The sequence below is a fragment of the Gouania willdenowi genome, chromosome 24 (genome assembly GCF_900634775.1).
Source record: "Gouania willdenowi chromosome 24, fGouWil2.1, whole genome shotgun sequence".
Lineage (NCBI taxonomy): Eukaryota > Metazoa > Chordata > Actinopteri > Blenniiformes > Gobiesocidae > Gouania > Gouania willdenowi.
The window spans coordinates 6857312-6883609 of NC_041066.1; the positions used below are offsets into that span (position 1 = coordinate 6857312).

At 41.6% G+C, this 26298-nt stretch overlaps 1 protein-coding gene and 1 long non-coding RNA gene across 2 annotated transcripts in view; one reads left to right on the forward strand and one right to left on the reverse strand.

The window, feature by feature from the left end:
• The window catches only part of LOC114457984 (uncharacterized), a 31748-nt gene extending 16725 nt beyond the window's left edge, over nt 1-15023 (forward strand). The window contains exons 3-4 of the long non-coding RNA XR_003672974.1: nt 10647-10652; nt 14847-15023. This is a non-coding gene — a long non-coding RNA (uncharacterized LOC114457984). The remainder of the gene's footprint in view (nt 1-10646; nt 10653-14846) is intronic.
• The window catches only part of LOC114457983 (regulator of G-protein signaling 6-like), a 111957-nt gene that overhangs the window by 26065 nt on the left and 59594 nt on the right, over nt 1-26298 (reverse strand). Inside the window, exons 3-5 of the mRNA XM_028440187.1 lie at nt 10884-10980; nt 7455-7505; nt 6315-6421 (exon numbers count right to left, since the gene is read on the reverse strand). Of these exons, the coding sequence (XP_028295988.1) occupies nt 6315-6421; nt 7455-7505; nt 10884-10980 (255 nt within the window). The remainder of the gene's footprint in view (nt 1-6314; nt 6422-7454; nt 7506-10883; nt 10981-26298) is intronic.

Below are 26298 nucleotides of genomic sequence, written 5' to 3' on the forward strand. Positions count from 1 at the left end.
GCTGTGGCTCCCGCCTGGGGGACGGGCGGTGCCGTGCCGGGTGGGTTGGCTCGGGGGTGGTCTCGTTGGGGGGCCTGGGGTGGTGGGGTCCTTGGCTCCGGTCCGGGGGGATCCGGGGTGGGGGTAGCTTTGGGAGTGGCTGCTGCCCGGGGTCGGCGATTGCCTCCTGGGTTGCTGGGTGGCGGGGTGTGGCTGTGGGTTGCTCCGTTGGCCCTTGCGGGTCCTTGGCTTGGCTCCCTGGGGCGCACCTTTGCTAGGGATGTCGCTTGCGCGGCGAGCCAGGCGGGGCCCCCTCGGGGGCTTTTTGTACGACCGCGATGGCCGGGGTGTGGACGTTATGGCTAGGGGGTGGGGTGAGGGGTGCTATGGGGCCTCCCCGGGGGTCGTATTGGGCGGGTGTGCGGGGGCGCGGCGCGTGGTTCCTGGCCCGGTGGATCCGCGTTGGGATTGGCTGGTCTGCTGGCTGGGTGCACCGGGCGCCGTGGGCGCGATTCCGGGGCGGGGGTGCCCCGGGGGCGGATCCTTGGGCTACGTGTCCGGGGAGGTGCTCTCCGGCCATCTGCCCGGGGACCGGCCGCGGCTCGTGGCGGCGCTGCGCAGCCTTGGGCGGGGCGGGGCTGGTGGCCTTGGGCCCGCTGTTGTTCGGGGTGTGCTGGCGTCGGGGGGGTGTCTCGTGCCGGTGTGTGGGTCGTCGGGGATTGCCTCCGTGGGGGGGGGGGGGCTCTATTGGCGCCGTTGGTGTGGGGGGGCGGTTCCGGGCTGGGGGTGCTTCGGTACTCGGGCTTGCCGGTCCGTGGCTGGCGGGATGGCCCTGCTTGGCGGTGGATGGCGTCCTCTCTCGTCGGGGGGGCCGGGGCCACCTCCCGGTGGAGAGTGTTGTATCGTGGCGCCGGGTGGGCCTGTGCTGGCCCTGGTGCGGGCATGGGCCTCCCCCCTGCTCGGCCGCTCCCCTTGGTGGCGGGGTGGCGTTGCTCCGGGCCGGCGGGCGGCGGGGGTCGCCCCCTGGGGCGCCGGGGGATGTTGTTGGTGCCTGGCTGTACCCGGGGGTGGGGGGTGTCGCCGTGCTCCGCGGGGCCGGCGCGGTCTGGGGGGTGCCGTGGGGGGGGGTCTCCGGCTGTGCTGTTCCGGGGCCCGCAGTGCCACTTGCCCGTCTGCGCCATCTACCCTCTCGCGTGGCCCGCCACGCGGACGGGCCCGGCTCACACTGGACAGGCCTCCTACATGTTCACTTCACCCCACTCCCAGCTGGTCTGGCTCACTCACTAAATGCACCACACACCAATACCCAACCCTTGGGGGGCTGGATGGTGGGGCTGGGGGTGGAGGGGCCCGCCACCTGTGTTACTATGTAGTGGCGTGGGGGCGGCCCTCCCACCTCTAGTTGCCCTACTAATCCCTCCAATTTTAATCGCATCTCAACATGTCACCCCCCGGAGGGTGTATCATCATTTACACCCTCCGGCCTATTACACCACATACACATAAATCCACAGAGGCTGGAGGGGGAGCACCGCTCCCCTCCATCCCCCTTCTTTTAATTACACCCCATACATTCACCAAACACACACATTCACACAGGGGATCGGGAAGTGCCTCTCCATTGGGGAATGGAGAGGCACCATAACAGGGTGGTGGGTTGGTACACATATTTGGGCCTCTCCGGTGGGGGCCTGGCCCCTCTGTTGGTGGCTGGGCCACTGCATAGAGTAAAAGCACATCAAGATGGTGCGGTCGGGCGTGGCGGTGGGTCTCGGGGGGGCTTTGCCGGGGTTTCTCCTTGCGGGGTCTTTCCGGGCTGTGTCGGCCGGGTGGGGCGCGGGGGTGCCTCTCCCCCTTGGGTGTGGCTTGGTGCTTGCTTTGTCTCCTGGTGGCCTTGGGGGCGGGCCCCGCGGTGTGCGGGCCCGGGGCGGCCTGCCTCGCCGGTTTGGGGGGTGGGTGTGCTGGGGGGGTGCTGGTGTCCTCACCGGGGTTGGGGCAGGGTTGTTTGGCGCCTCGGGATGATGCTGTTTACTGGGGGGGCGGCGTTAGCTGTTCCGATGGTTGAGGTTGCTTTCGGCCGCCTGGTGGGTATGTCCTGCCATCTGCGGACTGGTGGGTGGGTCCGGGGCATCTTTGGCTGGGGGCTGCTGTCCCGCGCTGGATGTGTGCCGATGGGGTGCCTCCGTCCCCGCGGTGGGGGTCGCCGGTTGCTCGCGGGCCGGCGGGGGGCGCTGCCCCGTGGCTTGCGCTGTCCGGGGGGCGGCGGGCCCTGGGCTGCTGGCCTTGTGCCGTCTGGGGCTGTGCGGTCCTGCTGGGCTGTGGCCGGGACCTGGGCTGGGGTGGGGGGCGCGTCCCGGGGGGCTTGGCCCGGGGGCTTGCCCTTGGGGGGTCCTGGTCCCTGGGGGTACTCCTGGGGCCCGGGGTGCTTGGCCGGCTGGCCGGGCCGGTCCTGGCGGGGGTCTTCTGGGGCGGGTGGCGCGTGCCGCGCCCTTGCATACCTTCTGGTGCGGCCCCTGCTTGGGCAGTCCCCCGTGAGGCAGAGTGTCGGGGTGGGATTAGGGGGCCACATCCCGGCGGGGCGGTCTGGCTTGGCCTCTGGAGGGGGCCCTGGCTTTAAAGAACTGAAGCTCGTGGCGCGGGCGGCATCAGCATCTGGGGCGCCCGGGGGGGCTGGGTTGGGGTGCCTGGGGACTGGCGGGGGGACTCCCAGCGGCCCCCTGGTGCCTTATGCGGCTTGGGGTGTGGTCGTTCGCCCTGGGCGGGCTGCTCCTGGTGCTGCATCCATTCCGGGTCCTCCTGGCCTGGGGTCGGGTCCTTGCTGGCTCGGGGCTCACCGGCGGGTGCCCGCCGGCTGCCTGTTCGGCGTGGCTCTGGTCGTCTGCTGGGCGTGGGCTTTGGCTCCTCCGCTGGGGTCTCGGGCGGGGGGCTCTCTGGGCCCTCCCCTCGGGGGGCTGGGCGCGGGGGTGTGGGTGGTGGTGGGGGGGTGGGGGGCTGGGGGGCCTGGGGGTTGGGGGTTGGAGTCGGTGGCGTGGTGCGCTTGGTCCTTGGCTCCTTGGGGGCTTTTCGGGTGTGTATGGGGGGGGCAATGGCAGCCTCTCGGCTTGGGACCTTGGGGGCGTTCGGGGGGCTGCTTGGCCGTGGGGTGGTCGCCGGGGGCCCCTAGATCTCTCGCTCTTTCTGCTGGCCCGACTGCTTCTTCGGGCCCGGGGGCGGCTCATGGGTTTTGCAGTAGCGGCTCTTGGAATCACATTTGTCATGGACGCACTGGCCTCGGGCTGTGGGATAACACTCATACTGGGCTCAACCATAGACACGTTGTTCCCAAATACCTGTTTTATGTAACTTCCACTCACTTCCTCCTCTGCTCACAGCCACCACCATTATTCCTAAGCCGCACACTGGTCACCAGACTGGCTTGATAACACAACAATAAGCACAATATACACAACCACAATTTCACATCACATCACTTGAAACTTATTGATTATTCCCCACCCATTCGTTTTCCTATCTTGTATCCCTCCTCCCTGTTAACTCCCCCCCCCCCACCCCCCTCACCCTGGTGTAACACTGCCCTCTCTCTTTTACATCCTCCCTTTAATAAAGTATTTACCCTTCCCTAGGGAGGGCTGGTGATGGTCACAATTATGCAATGAAATAAACTCATTTATTTAATTGCAATAATAAAATATGCATTGCTGTTAAAAGATTGCACTTCTTGTAGTGTTAACCTTCAACAGCATGTGCAAACAAGGTGAAAAAAAAAAAAAAAAAAAAAAAAAAACAAAATTGGTGTGAGGTTAATTTCACGTAGAAAAGACACTGGGACAGTTTGAGGGGTAAAGGATTTAATCCATTAAAGGAAATTACACAAACAGCTGATTAGAAGAAAAACTGCATCTTACATACTGTATGTGTGCTCTCCTGAATATTAAATATGCATGTATGAGTTATGGAATACAGATGTCTCTATTCACTTTACATGGGCAGAATGAAACTAAATCTAAGAAAGGTTGCTGCTCGTCACATTGAGCACACATCACTCTGGTTGATAAAGTTCTAATAAAACTGGTTTATTGGTAACAAATTTGTACAATTTTTTATCATTTCATAGGTTTTTTTTTTTTCAAGCAAACCACCTGAACCTTGTTTTTTTATACCCAACTCCAGCTCCCATTCTCTGCAGTCTTTGAAAAGCTAATGTGTGTTCTCAAACCTAAGACTGCCTGTTCACGTTAGGAATGCTGAAATGGGATGCCCAACACTGTGCAAATCAACAAATAACAGTGAACACCCCAAAAGTGTAATTTATTCCCTCAGCCTCCCTGTTAAATGAATAGTGATTCTGTACTAACGCCGCTCTCAAAACGCTGGTCAGGACCCAAAATTGGGTCGATGACTGCTGAATTTATTTAGACATCTAGCAACCCAAAGAAAATCTAATTATTTTCCCACTAAGTTTTGGGTTTGGGTTTTGAGCTGAAAAGGATTAGAACAGCTGTCCTTTACGGCTGGCTGCACACCAGAAAAAAAAGTGTGACATCTGCATGGGTTAAGTCTACAATCAAAATATTTGTGCATTCACATGCTCAATTTATAGTGTGATTTGTAATTGCATGTGCACCCACAGATCTTTTGAGAGTAACCATTCAAGTGACTTTAATGATTCAGTTTATGGTTAAATTATTCATTTTAATAGATGCTTTTATTTGCTGTTGATTTCAACTATCCTGAAAATGCACATTTATCAATATTGTGCAGTTGGCACTGAGGCAGAGTGTTTGCTCTACATTTGTGTTTAGGTGCCAGAGGAACCACGATAGAAAACATGGGAAACTGGTCGGGAATGAAAAGTATTTATTACAATGTATGTTTGCACGTACAAGGAAATATTTGATTTGGTCTTTTGGTGGCACAATAAAACAAAACAAAAATGTTTGTGCAGCCCCAACACAAACACACACTATATATACACACACAACAAAAACGCACAAAATCCTTTGATCGTTCCTGTATTAATGCTCATATCGGTCAGAGTTGACATGAGCTCCAATACTGTGGTCCTCAGATGAAATACAATCACATTTTTGTGATAAAAGTTTCCTCTGATCTAGAGTGAGAATTGACTAAGTCTATGATAATATGATAACAGTTACAGTGACTAGGAGGGAAAACCTCTAGGCAAAAAAATTAGCTTTTATTCGTACATTTTTCAAATTGTCAGAATTACATTTGGTTGGTGCTGGTCCAGGCCCTGGGTTTGCATTTGGATTTTTGAAGTCTTTAAATTTCCGGTATGTGTGAGTGTGAGTCTCAGGGTTGGGGTAAATTGTTTTTTTTTTTTTTTTTTTAATTTTTTTTTTACCATTACAGTACGTTTTCAAATACCCATGTTCAGTTACAATTCAATTACGATAACAGTTAGCAGCATTTTTTTTTAAATTAAATTACAGATGCTTTTTATCCTCAGAAAGTCAATTACAATTACGTTCTCAATTACAATTACAATCAATTACTGAGCCTGAAATAAATAACCTGATAAAAGTTAACCTTCCTCTTGTGTTAGCGTCTCTTATGATAACGGGTCATAAATCAGTTGTAAAACAAAACAAATGTCTATCAGCTAATTTCTTTCCTATTGATTGGTTTCCTTGTTAGGCTTCCTAATCAATTAGAATATTGGTTTTAAATATTTTAAAAATGGTAAAATGAAGCTTGATGTAAAACATATTTTAATAATTGTTTACTACATGTGTGTAACATAGTTCCCCAGTTTTGCGTTATAGAATTTTCATGGCAATTACAATTAAAACTTCAGTTATCTGGACTCAATTACAATTTAATTACGGTTACGACAGCAACAGATTTTTAAAATTACAATTACAATTTCACCATAATTGTAAATAATGATCAAATATGCATTTACAATTATAATTGACTCCAACCGTGGTGAGTGTATGTCGGTCTATTGGTCCAGAGTGTCCACCTCGTCTGGAAACAGTTTAAAGCTAGAGATGGCACCAACAGACTCATGTGACCCCGAAAGGGAATAAGTGGGTCAGAAGATGAATGCATGAGGTATTACATGAGGAGACATGGCTACAAATGGTCTGACTGAACAAACAAAGTTGAACAGCTGTTCTTTTGTTACAAAAAATCTGGAAACGTTGCCAGATTACCGTAATTTAAAACCCCTTACCTTTTGTTTACTGAGGACTCAATGGTATATAAAGGAGATATTTTCTCAAAGTTGTACGAATGGTACTTGATGTTAAATTAACTCAAAAGGTCAAACAGGCAATTTCCCTTTAACGTTGCTGTAATGATGAACTCACCTGGAAGCGGTAGAAAGCGCCATCATCCTTCAGAGAGAGGACGTGGTCAGAGATGGGGAAAAAGTAACCCTGGGCAGCGATCAGAGTCCCAATGTGCATGGCCTCGACTGTCAAATCATCAGAGTAAAGACAAACATTTAATTTAGTCTTAGTCACTCACCAAAGACTGAATTATGTTAAAGTTAGAATTTATTCTTTGAGTTTCGTTTAAGTTAAAATGCAGTCGGTAGGAATCAGTTTCAGTCTTTGTCTCATTTGAGTCTTTTTAAGTAATTTGACAGTTTTGTTAGTGCAATAGATTGTGCAGAATTATGTTTGTCATGGTAGTAAACACTTCAGGCATATATTTTTAAGGCAGTCTCTCCGTACGCAACGCCCCTCATTAACCAGTTTAGGTCACCACGTAACTTAAAGTTAGATAAGTATTACGTACTAGGAGACTCTTATTTTAAACTGTGTTGAGTCATTTACACTAAGAACGTGTCATGTTTATCTTGTATAATAATAATAATAATAATAAAAAAAGATCTAAGCGCTGTTAGATATAGTGCTAAAGCATGTTCTTCACTAGTTCTTAATTATTTTCTGTATATTTGAACAAATAACTTTTAACCTGCAAGAATAAAGCCCTAATCCTATTGAAACATCAAAAGAAGATCACAACAGCTTAACTGTATTTTCATACAGGGCATCAAAAAACCTATAGCCAACACAATATTCAAACGCCCATTTAAATTCAGTGTTTTGTTAAGGGCATCAAAGATTAACTGTATGCCCACTTAAACTAATCTATATTTGTTGTGAAATGACAGGGCCATCAAAACAACAACCCATTTAACTGTTTAAAACTAAACTATTTACAAGAACTTTCTCCAAAAATACACAGGAAAAATAAAAGGTGCTATAACGTGGCCCAGATGCATCATTTCTGACTCCCGACATGGACTTGATTCAAAATGCCACCAGCTAGTTGGGTACTAGCTGTCGATTGTAACCCACAGTACAGGGATGAGTCAGTGTCTGATTCACTGCTCAACATCTTTCTCCCACATCAGCCACTGGGTAGCACTACCACCGCAAAAACATACGCAAAGTTCTTAAGAATATGTTTAGCATGAAACAAGTTTGTGTTTAACCAACCTGGATCCTCGATGGACAGATTCTTCATTAGCCACTGCACGATATCAGTGCCTGGATCAGAAAAGAAATGAGAGAGAGTAGAAACAAGAGTCATTAAAGTCATAAAAAAACAACAGGATTCAAAAAACAAGTTGATTTTAAAATAAAAAAGCAACCAAAAAAAAAAAAATTGTTGTTTATGCTGTAGTAAATATCATCACTGTTTGCTGGTGGTTCCTTCCTTCTTCCTCTCTCAGGTGAGCACCTGAGTCTAAATAGTCAGTAAGAGTTTAGAGGGAGAGGGAGTGCCACTAGTCCCATTAAAGTTTGTTATATTAATTTGGGCTTTAGACTGCTGCTTTCCTATGATTAAACTTTAGAGTTTTTTAGAGTGTTTTTTGTAGGTAGTGGTTGGACACTGGGTGTAACAGCCTCATGTGTGGTTGGCCCAGCATTCTCCCTCCTTTAGTTCAGTTTATTTTAGAATCTTCAGTTTCTTTTCTTTCTTTTTTTCCTGCTTTGTGTTGATTATTTTTCTGTTGCTACTTTTTAGTTAAATAAATCCTTTCAAAGCTCCAAGTTTGATTTGGTCACATTTAAGTGTTGCGGCCCCTTAAGCCTTTGACTTTACATCCCAGAGGTGCCCATGACATATGGAAAGTCTTGCACTTAGAGAACCAAACACCAAATGCCAACATGATCATTCACCATTTAAAGGCATGGAAAAAAATTATGTCGCCATTAATAACAATGCCGAAGGTCCAAACCAGATAGCACGCATACGTCTCGCCGATGTCGGCCTCAGACCGTGCGTCGGCATTCTACTCCTAATGCAGCATTTTGTGTGTTTTTTTTTTTTTTCCCCGCAAATCGGTGACACCACTTATAAACATGTAGAACTGTAAAATGTCACTTCCATGTAGCTGTTTTTGTGCTGGGGCTGTTTTGGCTATGCTGCTGAAAATCCATATATGATCATGAACTGTCTCTCTCTTTATTTTGTCCTCACATAATACGCTATTTAGTGGTAGTATATTGTTGTTGTTGTTGTGATATTTCCATATTCCTATCAGATTTAAGTAAATACTCGACTATGCATATGGAGATATTTATACTAATTGAATGATCTGAGCTAAATACAGGTTAATATAAGCTGTAGAGAGGTTACGCTGAGCATCTTTAATCCATTGTCCAAACGCCGATGCAACTTCATTCATTGTGCCGACGTCGGCAAGATGTGTGTGTGCCATCAGGGAAAAGTATGGGGCACCACTGTTAAAAAAATATATAAATAAAAATAAAAACCTGCTATGAAATGTGCAATCTGAATCTGATCCAGATGAAACTCAGTGGAGTAATTGAGGAACCAACCTGACATAACAGTTATTTCATAAAGATCAGTCATTTAATAATAACAAAGTCATTTAATATGAATATTTGAAATTTTACCAATGATGAGAGTTTGGGATTTTTTGTTTTTTCAAACTGATCCCCAATCAGTATATTGATCCAGATTCCCACTCAAATTTGGCGTAAAGTCCATTTTTTGTTTAAAACTTTTGACATAATCCTGCTCAAAGACAAACATGGGTGAAAATATGACCTCATTGTTTGTCACCAACTGCCACTTACTGTCCTGACCTGAAAACTGAATGCCACTGATAATAATTTCTAATCATAATACCTCATCTTTAGGTAAACCAGTAAACCAGTGTGAATTTGCATAGAATTGAGGATTAAATGTTTGCGCCTTCATTAAATAAATTCTCCCATTCTTGTCTCCCATGTTATTTGTTACTGTTCGTCCATGTTTTCTTTAGACGGGATGATACTGAAATTTGTGTAAAGCACTTTGTGTTTTTTTTTAACCTGTGAAAAGCGAAAATAAAGATTACTTACTATTCCAAATGGTTTCATCTTTTTAGACTTTTAGTTCACCATCAGACATTTTATGGCCAAGAAAAGACTGAACCATTTCACCTGTTTTTCCTCTCAGCTTTCATGAGCAAAGGGGATGTTTAATTCACCATTCGTCATTAGTTTTTCGAGCCAATGCCCTTGTGGCGCTAATCTACGCACATCCATCTGCTGCCGTGGCAATGGCGTTTATTGATATTCTCAGTTTGTGACATGTTGAGTAAATGCATCTTCAATATGTAATAAAACAGAGGTGAGGAAATAGAGGAATAGAGGTAGAGGTGTCCTTGGTTCACTCATGGCGGGTTAATATTCATCATAATTTTCAGAACTTTCATAATAAAATAATAAATGTCTGCAGACACAGGGGAGTTTAACTGCTTTTCTAAAGTCAACTTGACAGTAGCAGGACAGCATTACTCATCCTGTTAGCGTTACATTCAGTCATAGGTCTCCATCCCAGGTTGCTTAAAGCTATGCATTATGAGATGCAGATGCTACATGTGTTGGGATTTTAGCGAGGCGGCATGAAAAGCTACACAGTGCATTAAGCCACCAACACTCTTATCCACCTACTATCATAAGTCATCTCAACACAGCAGAGAGAGGAAAGCCAAAGAGAAATGGCCTTGTTTGTTTTGCACTCCGAGTGTCCACAGACAAATGTACTCCAGGCAGGTAAACAGCAGTGAAATTTATATAGTAGTCTTATAAATAATGCATTCATTTTATATGGTTTTTAACAGTTTGGAGGAAGAATATAATCTGGTATCACTTAAAATTCCATTAAGTCAATTCACTAAGATTTTAAACAAGCTTACAAAAAAAGAGGAAACTGAACACATTACAGACAGCATCATTAAGTTTCAAAAACAGATGTCAAAAGGCAAGTAGTGCCAATTTGGTGAACAAAAAAAAATACAGTGTTTTCCACACCAAGATAACTCATCATACTGCACACTAGTCTGGAACACTCTGATGGTCTATCCTTCTATCCTATTCTGTTTGTCCTTCTGTTCACTAACCCAACCAGTCGAAGCGGATGGCTGCCACCTTTGAACCTGGTTCCGCTGGAGATTTCTTCCTATAAAAAAGAGGGAGTTTTTTCTTCCCACTGTCGCTAAATGCTTGTTCATGTGGATCTTGTTGGGTTCTTTTTTGTTAAGCGCTTTGGAACGACTGTTGTAATTTGCGCTATATAAATAAAGTTGAATTGAATTACCTCACATGATGAGAAACACATTCTCAGAGAAGGATTAGGGCAATGCAAGGACTTGTGTGACATTTACCAAGAAGTCAGAGGTAGTTAACACATTAAACTTCACAAATCAAACTTTTTAAATAGATCGATCTTCCAAAATGTCAAATTGATGTTTGTGCCTAAAACGTTTCACGTGAAATTCAAAGAATTTCTTTGCATTGCTCTCATATTTGACCTATTTCAGCTTTCAGGATGCATCCAGTGTCCATCAGAAAAAGACATTTTTCCTCACTAGCATGTCAACAGCAGTCACTCTTTATTGTTTTTCCTACCTGTGACCACGCTGGGGATCTTGGTCATGAAACTTTTGACCGTTCGGATGGGAACACCCTCCGTTTCATCCTGGATGCAAGTTACAATGTCTTCAATCTGTGAAGGACAGAAATAAAAACAAGGACTATTGTTAAATATAAGCAGTTAGGGGACACTTTCCATTTGTATTGCTGCCAACAAGAAAGCAAAGCAAATGGGCCTCACACAGCTATTTCAGACAAACACAGGCCTTGTAAATCAATGCAGTAGGTTTCAGAATCATCCAGCGCAACATGTGGTTAAGCAAACTTTGATGGCAGTAGTTTGATCTCAAAGTGTAATTTCAGCATTAATATTTCTTGTTTCAACACATTTGCACACGTAAATGTCTGTACATAAATCACTTTGGAGAACTTCTTTGTATTAAGAGGAGGTAAAAGTATTTTGTACCGGAATATAATTAATATTGAAATCTTCTGCACTAAGGTTAAAAAGGCAACAAGATGTCCTATTTTAATTGCAAATTAAAGGTAATGTTTCTGAAGCCACAAAAAACTGTTTTTACTCTTGGCACTGACACATTCAAAGTCTGAGTGTCAGGAAAAATCTACATTCTGAACTTCTTAAAGAGCCATCATTCCACAGGAGAACATGTGCATCTTTGATCAGACTATGGGGTGGAATATAATCTGCTGGAACCAAGTTGTAATTTCCTGCTCTATATTCATCAAAAGCCCATGAAATATAGATGGAAACGTATCCACATTTCATACTGATGCCACCACACTAGTTTTATTCTTCTTTGCCACATTCGACTCTTTCCTTTGTATCTCGTCTCTTTTCTGAGTCTGCCATTCTTTAACTCTGCATTTAGAAACTACTCAAGTTATTTATATGAAAATCTAATGTGTATTTATTTTGTATGATTTCAGGTTTAAAAATAATCTATCATACTCCCTTGGTTTCACAGTTACTAATATAGTAATTTCTTCCATTCACACCGTTTTGTCTTGTTTTCCTACATACGACAGAATCCAATGCAGACGTGTTTCTTCTTTGGCTGATTATCAGAGCAGCACTTTCCTCAAAGTAATCATGTTACATTTGGACTTCCTCTCGTTTTGATTGTAAGGCTGACACTTCCTCGGTGCACAGATGCTTTTTTTTTTTTTTGACTGCGTCATGCAGTGGGAGGTGAGAAGTTGGTCGCTTTGGAGACAGCTCATCATAAACTGCAGCAAAGTAAGCAGCTAATAATAAATCCTCAAAACACACAAGAGGACTTTTTTTTTCACCTAACAAACTAATTATCTACTACACTGATCCAAAAGCTATACTCAAAGCAAAACTTTCCCCCACACACAATCATACCTACAATAGTATATTTATGATAATGATAGATGCCTGCCATCAGTGGAGTGAACACCCACACTGGGTCAGCGCAGCTTCAATGGTGGATTCTCAAACAGACTAATGCACAGGGTATTAAATACACACTACATTTACTACACTACACATTCATAATTTTATGAATGTGTTAGACTTTTTAGTGTCTCTTTAAATGCAAGAAGTTCATAAACTGATTAACATTTACAGTTAATGTCTTGTCTTTTAAAAAGTAGGTTCCTAAAAAGTAAAAATGTTTTTCAAGTAGCTCAAAAGCAACAATGTATGTGAGCAAATCAACATTTTACACAAACGGATCATCCTTTTTTAACGTGTGTGCTGTTTGCAGAGGATTTAGAGTCTGTGTTTTGGCCTTCAACGCAGCTCAGCAGAAGCAGATTTCATCCAGCTTATTGCAACCTGTGCTATTTAACACCCCGTGGGGCAGCAGGCTACTTACACTGTAATCACACACTTAGCTTGGACCTGCCATCGAGCTGGCTGGCGACTTGGCAGGCAGGCTGGTAATGGTTTGGTGTTGATTGTGGTTTAATGAACACGTTGAGCCAAAGGAACGCTCGTCTGTACACAGCATTAAATCCATCGTCTCTGTTCTTCACTATCATGCCAACTTGGACCGGACAATTGTAATCAAATGAAATCAGGAGGCCAGAGAAGATGCACACATCTTTTATTTATGTGGGCTCATGATGCAAAACATCCAAACAGGAACCTGAGAATGATTTTATAAAAAAAAAACAAGCTTTGTTCTTGTGATTTTTATTGTAGGTTTACAGGATTTATGGCACTACTACAGTGCCCGTCAGAAGTGTGTATTCATGTGGGAGCTTAAGTAGAGTTGTCAATTATGGCCAAATGAGTACAGGTATGTGTTTGAAGGTTGGATTTCAAAGTATTGTACATATTCTGTAGTGTCATAAAGGGGTATATAAATTTACGGGTGCAAAGTAAAATAGTGTGTGCAATCTCCCTGGTGTAATTCTAGGGGACATGCATATAATACATGTGTTTGTTGTTGTTGTTTTTTTGATTTTTTTTTTTTTTGTTTTACTTATTTTTATGTTTTTGTCATTTGGTGTATTTTTCTGTAGTGTATGTTTATTGGAGTCATTTTGTGTATTTTTGTATCTTTCTGCTTTCTTTTTGTGCTTTATTGTAAAATTATTGTTTTTTGTTGCCATTTCAGTGTGAAGCTGGAGTCAATTTGTGTATTTTTGTAGCTTTTTTGTTTTTGGTGAAGTTTTGTGCATTTCTGTTGTAATGTGTATTTTTTGTATGAATATTTGTTTTTTTTACTCATTTTGTGTATTTTGTGTAATGTATGTGTTTTGGAGTCATTTTGGTTGTTTTTGGAGCCTTTTTGTGTATACTGTTTTTACAGTTATTTTGTTGGTTTTTCTTGTAATTTTGTTTTGTTTGTTTTGGAGTCATTTTGTATATTTTTGTACATTCTGTTTTGTGTACTTTTTGTATAAATATTGTTTAGTTTTTTGTTTTCCTTTCATCATTTAGTATATTTTTTATTATAAATACCATATGTGTGGTGAGGGCGTTCTGTGTGTAGCGTTAACTGGCTTGTTGGTTAAACAAGCATGTACTCAATGGGATCATGTCTGCGCTGAGTTAATGCGTAAAGGGGTCTGCTGACGGCTAGGTTTGTTTTGCTAGTTACTGTGATTTTAAACATAAGTTGTTGTTCACAATGTGTCGTTTTTCATGAGAAGAATGAGGTGCGTCCCTGGGATGCATGGATAGTGGATTTACTGTGTCCTTTCAGATTTGTATGCGTTGGACGCGTACCGAGCAACATCACTGTATAGGTTAATAGACACTGTGGATATGGAAATGCAACGACTGTGCCGTGGTTTCATAACAGTGGAGAGGATAAAGCTAACTCGCGACCAGCCGGCGCAGACAAAGCTATCAGTGCTAAGGAGGATCCTGTTCCCGTTGATAAACCAACAGGTGTGAGTCTTCCCTGGAATACTCTCAGAGCTAAGCCCAAGAGAAAGTCATGTCTGCCTCAAAGGCTAATGGGCCGAGCAAAGCTCCCTGATATCAGTAATGAGACAGAGTAGCCTACACTCCCTTTCCAGAGCGGAGCTTCAACATCAACTCCCTTGTCTTCCCAGACACAAAAGTGGAGATCTGTTAAAGGCAGAAGTATCACCAAATCACAAAACCAGTTTCATGTAGAACTGGACAACCAATCTGGCTCTAATGAGGGCAACACACAACCTTCTGGAACTGCGAGGACTGAAAGTGCTTCAGGAAAACAAAAGCTACATGGTAATCCAAAGCAAAAAAACTCACACACTGATAGTGGGAAACATTTCTGTTAAAGATGCTCAGAAGATGTTTAGCAGCAATGTGAAAGTTATCTGCCTACTTAATGACACAGTATCAGACCTGGCTGACAAAATCTTGCATATTGAAGCAGATTACCCACATTTGAAAAATGTTGTGATTCATTTTGGATTAAATGATTTCGCCAAGGAAGAGTCTGAGGTGTTAAAGCAGGATTTCACCCATCTGCTAAAAACTGGGAGCTGTTCGCAGCCTAAAGTGTTCATCAGTGAAAGGTTTAATTTCTCAGAAAGATCAGGAGAAGCTGGTCCATGCTTTTATCTCCAGCAGAATGGACTAATGTAATGGTCTTCTAACAGGAATCGCTGCAGCTCAGGTCTTAAACAGAACAAAGAGGTCAGAACAATTACTCCAGATTTAAAGTCTTTACACTGGCTCCCAGTTAGCATCAGAATAGATTTCTAAAGTTCTGCTGCTGGTGTATAAATCTGGGAATGGGCTTGGTCCAGAATACATCAGTGAGATGTAGTGTTATGTTCAAGACCACCCTATCCGAGACCAAGTCTTGCCCGAGACCAGAATGCACCAAGACCAAGACAAGACTAAGACTTTCGGGAGCCAAGACCGAGTCAATACCAAGACCGAGACAAGCCAAGACCAAGACCATAAACATTTTTTTTTTTTTCAATTTAAAAAAATATATAAAGAAATAAAATTATGACAAGGTTCGACAGTTAAATAACATTCTGTCTTTGATTTTTGTTTATTTTAAATACAACTAAAATATTAAAACTACTACTGCTACTAATAAATTCACAATTATTCTACATATTTGAAAACAAGATTTTTATGTCAGCTGAATGTATAGCAAGTGTTTAAAAGCATTTCTGCCAAAGAAATAATGATTCTCGATTCTGATTCTTTGAGTTGTGCAGGTCAAGAGGTCACAGATTTCACAAGATCATTTTTTAGTTTGAAAAAGCCTTTAACAGGTTATTTTTATTAATTCACTTAGTTGATATAGTTTAATTTGGTTGCTGTAATGTAATTAGGATATTCAATTAACAAAGGTTTCCAACTGTAACTGTAAAAGTGAAACTTTCTGAAATAAAACTACAAACAAGTTGTCATCAGTGTAAAAAACATAGAGCTACAGGTAGATGTGAAACTAAATAAAACAAACTCAAACCCTGGAACATTCATGTGACAAATCAATCAGTAGTTTTTGTTGAGAATTATTATTATTCTGGATACAGTGGAAACAGAAACTATAAAAAATAATTATATTGTGAACCTGTTTATATTGTGTGGAAGATATTATATACATACATGTAATTGGAGTCTAGAGCCACAAAAAACACCACTTTAAAAAGAAAATAGACTAATATAAGACCTCTTCACAGTTATTTGACTCATTCTGCGCATGTGCAACTTGTGGTGATGACGCGCTGGTGACGACATAAACCAAGATGGAGGCCGCCTGGACGACAGCCGACACTATGTAATGAAAGCCTTAAAAGACATGGATATAATGAAAAGTGTGGATGGACAGAGGCATAAACATGTAGACTTTCACACGGACTTATTAAACACACACAGACCTCGGTAAACACGGTAAACAGAACAGGCGTCACCGGCCGGCAGGCATTAGGACCCAGAGGCGGAGTAAATGCGTCATTCACAGGCTGTAATATCATCAGTTTATCATTTTACCATTTGTTAGAGCTACTATGTTTACCAGGGAGATACTATTTATTACTGGTGATTGTTTTCTGGAGTTGTATTGAGATTTTTACCAGTATTAGTTCATATCTACCTTGCGCTCCGCGGTCCAAACTGAAACCGTAGCCAGACGAGCGCACACACGTGTGTCACACACGTCACTCAGTCACATTAAGGAAGGTTGTGGTCATTATACAGAGTGGATTAAAGAATGAATAAAAGATTGTTTTATCCCGTTCCTCTCCGTGTTATCACATTATAAAAAAAGTTTAAAAATAGGAGATCTATGGACACAGTTCACATAGTGGAGCCCAGAGTTCACAGCAAACATGGCGATGCTACTTTTAGTTGTTATGCTGCAAAGAAGTGGAACAAACTGCCACCAGAGCTGAAGTCAGAATCTAATGTGAACATCATTAAATCAAAGTTAAAAGCACTCTTTTTCTCTACTGCGTATGATTGAGAGGGAGATTTTTGGTCATGCTGTTGCTGATGTCATGTGTTTATTGCTGATTTTAAATGTTTTTGCAGCTGATTTTAATGGTCCTATTGATTTTTAAGCTGTTGAATGTTTTCTGTTGCACTTCTTGATCATGTAAGAGTTGCCTTGTGTATGAAATGCACTATACAAATTAATCTGCCTTGCCTTGCCATGCTACCAGGTCATGGTATGTGGTCAGCTTTAGGCTTGACTCAGAGAATAGGATGCCCCCTGCCTTGCATAGTTCATGTGCTGCGCCAATGAAACAACCAGGCTTCTCATGGCTTGACCCTGTAGCTGGCCACCTTTGATAAAGGTGTCTAGTGTTAAAAAGGCCAAAACACCCCACTGATACAAAGGAACACTACTGATGATGCATCCTAAAATTTACACCCATATCATATCTGAGAAACAGTTCCCACGCCACACTCGAATGGTAAAATGCGACTACCATCTTTTGGCACAAAGGACAATTTAACATCATGTCCTGTGTTTATTGATTCTAACACATTGATTTTAGTTATATAGTTTCATAATTAAGGTTATGACGCCTTTGTTTTCGAGTTAATATCGTTTTAGTTGAGTGAGTAAGTAGTGAAAGAAAACTATAACGAAACATTGTATCCAATAAAATTAACGTTAGTTAACCGAACAGACCCATGTGGAACACACGTGTGTTCTTCCTTTGTTTGGAGTCTACCAACAAAAAAATGCAGACCCAGCAAACAAAAAATGTATTGCAGTGAAATGCTCCTCTTTTGAAAAGCTGACCCTGAACCAGCTGCAATCAGCCTCTCTTGACACAAAGACTGACAAGACCATTACTGTTGCGATAATGAAGCAGGCTTATGTCCTGCTGAGAGAGAAAATGTTCCCCATGGCCGCAGGGAGAAAGCATTTCTTTGCAGCGATATCGGAGAATCACATTTTGAGAAAGAAAATTGAGCCTCGTAGTCTCCAACCATCCTAGCCGTGACAGTCTGACACAGCCGATCAATAGCAGCCAGGCAGAAAGGCCAACTGGAGTTTAAGCAGACAGATGACAGTTAATCAAGCCAACAGCCATGAGGTTGAATATCAATGCTGCTCATTTGACCACAGTTTTCATAGTTTCACTCCGTCTCATCTGTCTTTTTGATGGATGGAATTTAATCGTGTTTTTGTAAAACAAAATTCTAATTTCTTGAAGAGATGGTCGAAACGTCTGAAAGAAAGGAAGCATTTGCTTCCATCAGTAGCTGAAGAGCCAACAAATGTAAACATTTGGCAGCAGGTAACCAGGAAACTGACAGGTGAAGTTTTTTAACTGCAGTCCAAAGCACAAAATATAATGTATATAAGTGAATTGTATTTAGAAATCAACATAAAGTAGTAGTGTTGTATTCAAGACCACATTATCCGAGATCAAAACTTGCCTGAAACCAGGACTTTTTGGAGTCATGACTTTTTGGGATTAAAGAAACAGCGCTGGGTTGGTTTAAATCCTACCTATCAGACAGAACCCACTTTGTTCATGTTAATAATCTGTCCTCAGCGCACGCCAGAGTTAATCATGGAATTCCACAAGGTTCAGTTCTGGGACCAATATTCTTTACATTACATATGCTTCCACTAGGTAACATTATCAGAGAACATAATATAAATTTCCATTGCAATGCAGATGATACACAGCTTTATCTCTCAATGAAATCAGATGAAACTCATCAGTTATTAACTTTCTCCTTAAAACAGAAGTGATTTTATTTGGTCCAAAACACCTTAGAGATAAATTATCAGAGCAAATAGTGTCTCTGGATGGCATTACTCTTTCACCCATCACCACAGTAAAAAACTTAGGTGTTGTCTTTGATACTGACATATCCTTTAATTCTCATATTAAACAAATCACAAGGACAGCTTTCTTCCACCTCCGTAATATCTCTAAAATCAGGAATATCTTGGCCCAGAGTGATGCTGAAAAATTAATCCATGCATTTGTTACATCTAGACTAGATTATTGTAACTCTCTACTGTCAGGATGTTCTAGTAACTCACTAAAAAGTCTCCAGTTAATTCAGAATGCTGCAGCTAGAATACTAACAGGTACTAACAGGAGAGTATATTTCTCCAGTACTGGCTTCTCTTCATTGGCTTCCTGTAAAATCTAGAATAGAGTTTAAAATTCTCCTGTTAGCACACAAAGCTCTACATGATCAAGCTCCTGTGTAACTTAAAGACCTGTTAGTGTCCTATCGTCCAGGCAGAACACTCCGCTCTCAGTCTGCTGGTCTCCTGGAAGTTCCTAAAGTATCTAGAAGTAGAACAGGAGGCAGATCATTCAGCTACCAAGCACCTCACCTTTGGAATCAGCTCCCAGTCTTAATACGGGAGGCTGCTACTCTCTTCACCTTTAAAAGTAAACTCAAAACCTACTTATTTGCTTAAGCATAAACTGTATAATGGCGTTAGCCTAAACACTAGGAGAAAGCGCTAAACTTAAATATAGGAACTAAGAACTAATATTATATAGTAGAACACCAACATTATATTCAAACATGATCCACCATCTACACATACATGTAGATCCAATGGGCTGCAATGAGATGTTTTGTCCAGGGACACGGTTGTGCCAGGTTGTAGACAACCCCCCACTTCTGTTCCTTGTTGCATACCCATCATACTTCTTCACACCATTTACACTGATATCCACCCCAAATAAATAAATAAATAAATAAATATATATATATATATATATATATATATATATATTTCCTGCAGTCTGTGCTCTCTTTTCTGTTTCAGGTGTCTTGATACTGGAGATAGCAGTTCCTGATCGATGGCTCACAGCACAACTAATCTGGGACACTTGGATGAGCTGATCAGTGTTTCGCGGCTCAACTAGTCTGGAACACTCGGCTGGACTATCCTTCTATCCTATACTGTTTGTCCCTCTGTTCACTAACCCCAACAAGTCGAAGCAGATGGCTGCCACCTCTGAACCTGGTTCCGCTGGAGATTTCTTCCAATGAAAAAGAGGCAGTTTTTTCTTCCCACTGTCGCTAAATGCTTGTTCATGTGGATCTTGTTTGGTTCTTTCTTCTTTTTTACTATGGACTTTATATTTTGTTTTGCTTTGAGATGACTTTGTTGTATTTTGCGCTATATAAATAAAGTTGAATTGAAATTGAATTGAAGACCAATTCAGTTCAAGAGATGGTGAAAAAACCTTGAATCTTGAGAAATATATTCAATTGCATTTAAAACTAAATCCTTGCATGTATTTAAAAAAGTCCAGAATTATTTCAAATATTGGAATATATATTTGTCAGGTGAGGCCTAACGTAAGAGTTCAGATGCATTTCTGACTAAAAATAAGTTGTGAGTTTTCGCAGGTGTCTGACACTGGAAAATATTTCAAACATTTAGCTAACGCTACATGTTTGAATTTCAACTACAACATGAATTAATCAAGAACAGTTCCAAATTCCTCATCATCACATTAATGAAGTTAAAGAATAGCGGATCAATGCCGGTCTCAACGGAAATGCCCAAGTCCAGCCGGTGCGGTCAAAGACCAGTCTGAGTCAAGACCAAGACCTTCAAAATGGTCTTGAGAAAAGACTGGTCTTTAGTACTACAACAACACTTTAAAGAAGTGAAATCCACAGCATTGAGGACACACAAGTGAAGGTCAAAAATAAGGTATAAATATATTATAAAGTATAAATCCCCCACCACCAACACCTCCACATCAACAAATTAATTCTTGTCAGCATAATCTCAATTGTAGATCAGTATTTCCTTACTGCTTCATTTTTACTGCAATTTCACAAAAAAAAAAAAAAAAAAAATCAGAATAAACTCATTATGCACACATCCCACATGACCTGCATGATGAATATATAATACAATCGCTACGAACGTTCAACATCCATCTAATAATAACTTTATTGTCAGTATTTGAAGTGTTAAGCAGCTCTTGTTATGTGCGTTTGAGGCTGCACAGGTACGTTGGCACAAAGTTGCATAAAGTAATGCTGTGTGCTAAGGTTTGACAGTGTGTGAAGAAATGTGTGGCCACAAAGCCTTTTACGATATCTGAGGTGATAACATTTTGTAGAACTTTGCAATAAACACTGAAAATATCAGAGTTTACTGCAGCATGTCAAACTGCATACCCTCAGTTCAAATAGGGCCAGCCAGAGCACCTAATCCATTTCAAAGGGTTATTTTGTACCAAGCAAAAAAATGCTGGAAAAACCCAATCATGGAATGTCAAATACAAGGTTTTCAGTTCCAGATGTGAGTAAATTCCTGGAGCTTTAGCTGTGTCTCTTTAATATAACATAAAATGTCATTCATGTGAAAATGGGTTTATTGAGATCGTTGGATTTCTTTTTGCATTTTTAAGGGTTCAATACTGTCGTGTGTGGCTACTGAACTAAACTGGGTCTTAGTCTTTATTAACATAATGACTCTAGCAAACCAAAGTATTTTCGAAATGCTTTAGCCAATTTGTCGAGGGAGGGTGTCAATCTCCCACCAGGTTGATGGACTTAACCAACTACAAATCAGGTCAGGGTCTACACTGGACTGAGGAGGGCAGTGGGGTGGTCAATTAGATTCTGAATTTGGCCATTGTATCGATAGTGTTATGTAAGCATGATGCGCATTTCTATATTTTGGGGTTACGGTCTAAAAAAAAAAAAAAAAAAATCAAGCTTTGCCGGCTCTCCTGTTTGTACGTTTGTGGTTTCAGATGATCTTGGTGGTGCAGCAGTCGTGTCCCTTGGGTTCTGAAGTAAATTATCAGGAATAATGAGCATGAATATGTAATAAATAAACTCACAGAAGCACAACTCTGTTTGCATGCATCAATTTGCAAAAAAGGCTATGAAGCAGGAATACTGAAAAGTTGAAGTTTTTGAAAATATCTTAAAAACAGCTGCACACTTAAGTTGGATCTTAATGAGGCTCTGATGTGTTTCTGTGTTTATCTGATGGATAAACACAAGAACACAAATTAAATTGAGAGATATACAATAATGGTCTTTTGAGAAACTGTAATAAATCTGTATAAATAAACTTTAGAGACAAAAGCTGGTGTCTGAAAGTATTTGCCAGCATTTTAAATTAGCTCTTTTTGTTATTAAAATCCTTTTCAATAATGACTGACAGGGAATAAATGTCTGTGTTACTATTTACAGATACAAAGTTAATAGTTCATTGACAAGTTCCGCAGGCCTTACTTCATCAGTGGTACGTGCCGAATAGCATGTACCACGTACCCGAGAATTATGTGAAATGACTTGGTTCCACAGAGTAAAACAAATGTAATTGTGCAACGTAAATTGGTAATCTACGTTGAATTTCCTTTGACACGAAACATCACAACAATGTTCCCCTGGCGTCCCCGTGGCACATATGGAATAATGGGCCCCATTCATATATTGGTATGTGTCAATGATTCGGTACCACCAACTGTCGCAATATTTGACTCTCAAATATTGCCTAAAAAAGAGGGGTGGGCTCCAGGGTCCCTAATCAAATTGTGTGAGGCATAATTGTAATCTACATTGAATTACCTTTGAAATTATATATCACAAGACTATGTTACCATAAATGTGGAAAATACTGAAAATTGGGAGTGGGCCCCCTTGCTCCATTTCCAAACAACGGCTCCAAGCTTCTCATTGTATTCATTCATATAGTATTCATACCAAACTACATACCGATCTAACAAAAACTAACGGAGGAGTAGTCATTTAAAGAATGAGGTCCCCCTGGCGCCCCCGTGGCACGTATGGGGTAATGGGCCCCATTTATATATTGGTATGTGCCAATGATTTGGTACCACCAACCGTCGTAATATTTGTCTCCTAAATATATGAGAACCCTGGGCCCCAAATCAAAAATTGCGCTCAGAGCGTCGATGCGTACACCATAGACTATACCTACCAAATTTCAGCCCGATCATTTCACGAATAACAAAGTAGTAGCGATTTTAACTAGTGTACAGAACAACAACAAGATGAAGAAGAAGATGAAGAAGAAGAAGACGACGAAGAAGACAAAGACGATGATGAAGATGATGATGAAGAAGAAGGTGAGTGGTGTTTTGAGTCCGGTAGCCCAGCCTGAAAAGTTGCTTTATGCAACAAGAGCACGGACTATATCCTCTTTGCCAGATATTTGCACTTATCTGGATCAATGATCCTGATCATGGTACCATGTTCATTCTCACTTTAAAGGTTTGGAAGAAATGTCTATCCAATTAATAACCATACAGTAGCTTCTAGCATATGGGCACCTCGATTTTTTTCAAAGAATCACGATGAAAAGTGCAGGATGAAATTTGGTGGAGTAATTGAAAAATTGACTCAGCATAACTGAGTCCAATTTCATTAAGATGGGTCAGTTACAAACAAAGATGTACAGTAAATTCTGGAAATATTGCCAATGATGAGTATAGATGATTCAGATCCCCTTCAAAATGTATTGGAATCTTACATAGCCTAAGCTCTATCTTTGATTAAAATGGAGTCAAAATCTGTGGAGTTTTGAAAAAATCCTGCTAACAGACAAATAAAAGAAATAAACGCTGTTAAGTATTACCTTCTTTGCTGAGGTAATAAATTCATTTTATGAGCAGTTGAACCTGTTCCAGCCTCCTGAAGGACCCTAAATGATAGCCAGTCACTCCCAGGGCTAACATACACAAACATGTACAATATGCATAGATTTATTTTACTTCTGAAGAATCCACAGTACCCAGTCATCAAGGAAACATTGCACACTGTACAGATTTTTGTACATCCTCCTCCTTCTGTTCACGACAAATGGATTACAGTCTTAGTGCTTGGCATGGAAAGGTTCGCGGTGAGAGAATGACCTCCTGTTCTCACTGCGAGAGAGATAATTTTCCCTTAATTATTTTTTTTTAATGAAGTCCAAGCACGTTCATCTCTCGAGCTTGTGGTTCTTTAAAATAAAACTATAATAAGAAAACTTTGTATAATCCACCATTTAATCTCAAATCTAGTGTAATTAATTCTCATCTCTCCAAAGTGCTGCATGTTCCAAGCAAAAAGTCAATTTGGTTTAAATGAATGAGATACCTTTACTGGCTTTAATTAAACTGTATGAGCCAGTATAACAGAGAATGGGTGTTTTGACTCCCAGGCAGAGATGATGAGGTGGTTTGAACATGTTCATAGCAGACAGTGGCAACCCTAAAAGAGAAACAGTGACTTCTTAGAAAAGCAATGAACAAGATAACTCTACAATAAATATCTACTGCGTAACAGGTGGATTGCTTTAGAGATGAAGGACCCATGGGGAAAATATCTGGATGGTCTCCAAAAGATGCCTGGGTGTGTTTACAAATTCATTTTTATATTATTACTCCTTAGCCTCAGTGATCCTCAAATAGAAAGGAAATTAGAGGCAAATGTTCAATGGCCACACAAGTAGCACCAGCTTTGACAAGGAAACCAGAGAAAACCAATGCAATAAGGGAGAACATGCAAACTCACCCCAGAATAGGTGCTGCTTGAACCTGCAGCTCTAAGGTTGCAACAGAAACACTAACATGAATGTGAGAAACTCAACCTCTTATATTTTTAGATGTTACTTCTCACAGAGTTGTTGATGTAAGACGACACTAATATAAAATTATTATCATTAATAATAATAAAAATATTGTTAACTGTGTTGTATTAAAGAGGGCACCATATGGTAAGCACATTTTAATTATGTGATCCAACAACAGTACAAACTCCAAAGTTGAAAATAAACCTCTGAGAGATGCTGAATGTCATTCATGGTTTAGCTGTTCTAGAAACCCATACAATCTAATTTGGTACACGTGTCTAATAAAGTGGCAATTTTAAGTACGAGTCTCTTGAAATATCCTCTCATCTTAGAAAAACAGTTGCTGTTCCTGATTTTGTGAACATAAAGAAAGGGCAGCCATAGCCACAGGAAATAAAGCTGGATTTCTATCTGTCACAGTCCCTCAGGGACAACTGCAATTTTCCTGGAGAGGCATTATATTTTTAGCCTCTCCTAAGGAGACATTTACCTTCCTCAGAAATTCTGTGTTCTCTTAACAGGAAAATGGCTGCTGTGAAGAGAGCTGTTTGAAAAAGGTGGCTGTGTGGAGTGTCCTGCTGATAGCTCTTTCATATCAAGGACAAACACACAGTGACTCACACTGAGGGTTATTGTGTGGGATCAAAGGGATATGTTAAAGAAGACCATCCTTATTCATTTCTCTGTGTCACAATGTTTCTAGGGATGTTTGATATCATCTTGTCAATATTCAATATGCTAATATTGTCCAAAACTAAATTATAAATATTAACCAAAACTCTCACCCTAAGTTTAGGTCACATACCAGCTGTGTTAATATTGACAAGAAATGTTAATTTAGTTATAGTCTTAGTCTTTTGACAAAATATTTTTTTTTAGTTTTAGTCAAGATGCACAAATAGTGCATATGTCAAAGATCATAAACTGAAAAAACAAACAGAAAATAAGATAAAAAGCAAAATAAATTGGAATTCACTCAAAACATACATTTCTAACTATTTTTAAATAGCACTGTTTCAACCTTTTAAATACTACACAAATTGCCGTAAATAAGGCCGACTGGATGTAGACGCGTTTCGCGCATGCATTGAAAGGATCTGAAAGGATCCACTCCTTGAAAAGGTTAGGTAGTGACAGGTCAAGCCAATGCGAGCCGAACAGGAAAAACTTCATATCCCATTCACAAAGCAGTAACAAAACAAGCATGGCAGCCAAGACCTTTGCAGCTGTGCTCTGCTCCATTTTAAAAGACCCGGATATATTGTTGAAACCATAACAAGAAGAGGCTTTAAGTAAGTCTGTACTACACGCTGTTTTCGTCTGCTTGCTCCATTTAAGGAAAAAGATCTACGCTTGTCGCGCTAACGGCAGGTCCGCTCATTGTTTGGTTGGCTACTATAACCCCCAGGTTTGTGACAGAGGAAGAGAGGGGAATGGTGTGCCCAAATAGTAAAACAGATGTGATTGGGGAGCAGCAGAGTTGATGAGAGGTTAAAATTTAAATGGCTTTTGTTTTAGAGGCATTTACCTGCAGGAAGTTGTGACTCATCCATGCCTTTATCTCCTCGAGGCAGGAGCTGAGGCGGGCAGCTGTGGCTGACGGGGAGCAGGAGGGAGTGACTTGGAGATAGAGTTGTGTGTCGTCAGCATAGCATTGGAAATTAATTCCATGCTTGCTGACGACACAACCCAGGGGGAGGATGTAAATGGTGAAGAGGGTTGGACCGAGTACAGAGCCCTGGAGGACCCCACAGGTGACAGTGTGGGGTCTGGATTTTGCGTCCCCCACAGCTAAACACTTGGTTCTGTCAGTGAGGTATCAATGAAACTATGGAAGGGCGGTGCCAGAGAGACCTGTGTAGTGCTGGAGTCGGTGCAGGAGGATGTGGTGGTAAAACGCATCAGTGAGGTCGAGAAGAATGAGGAGGGATGTAAACCGGAATCAG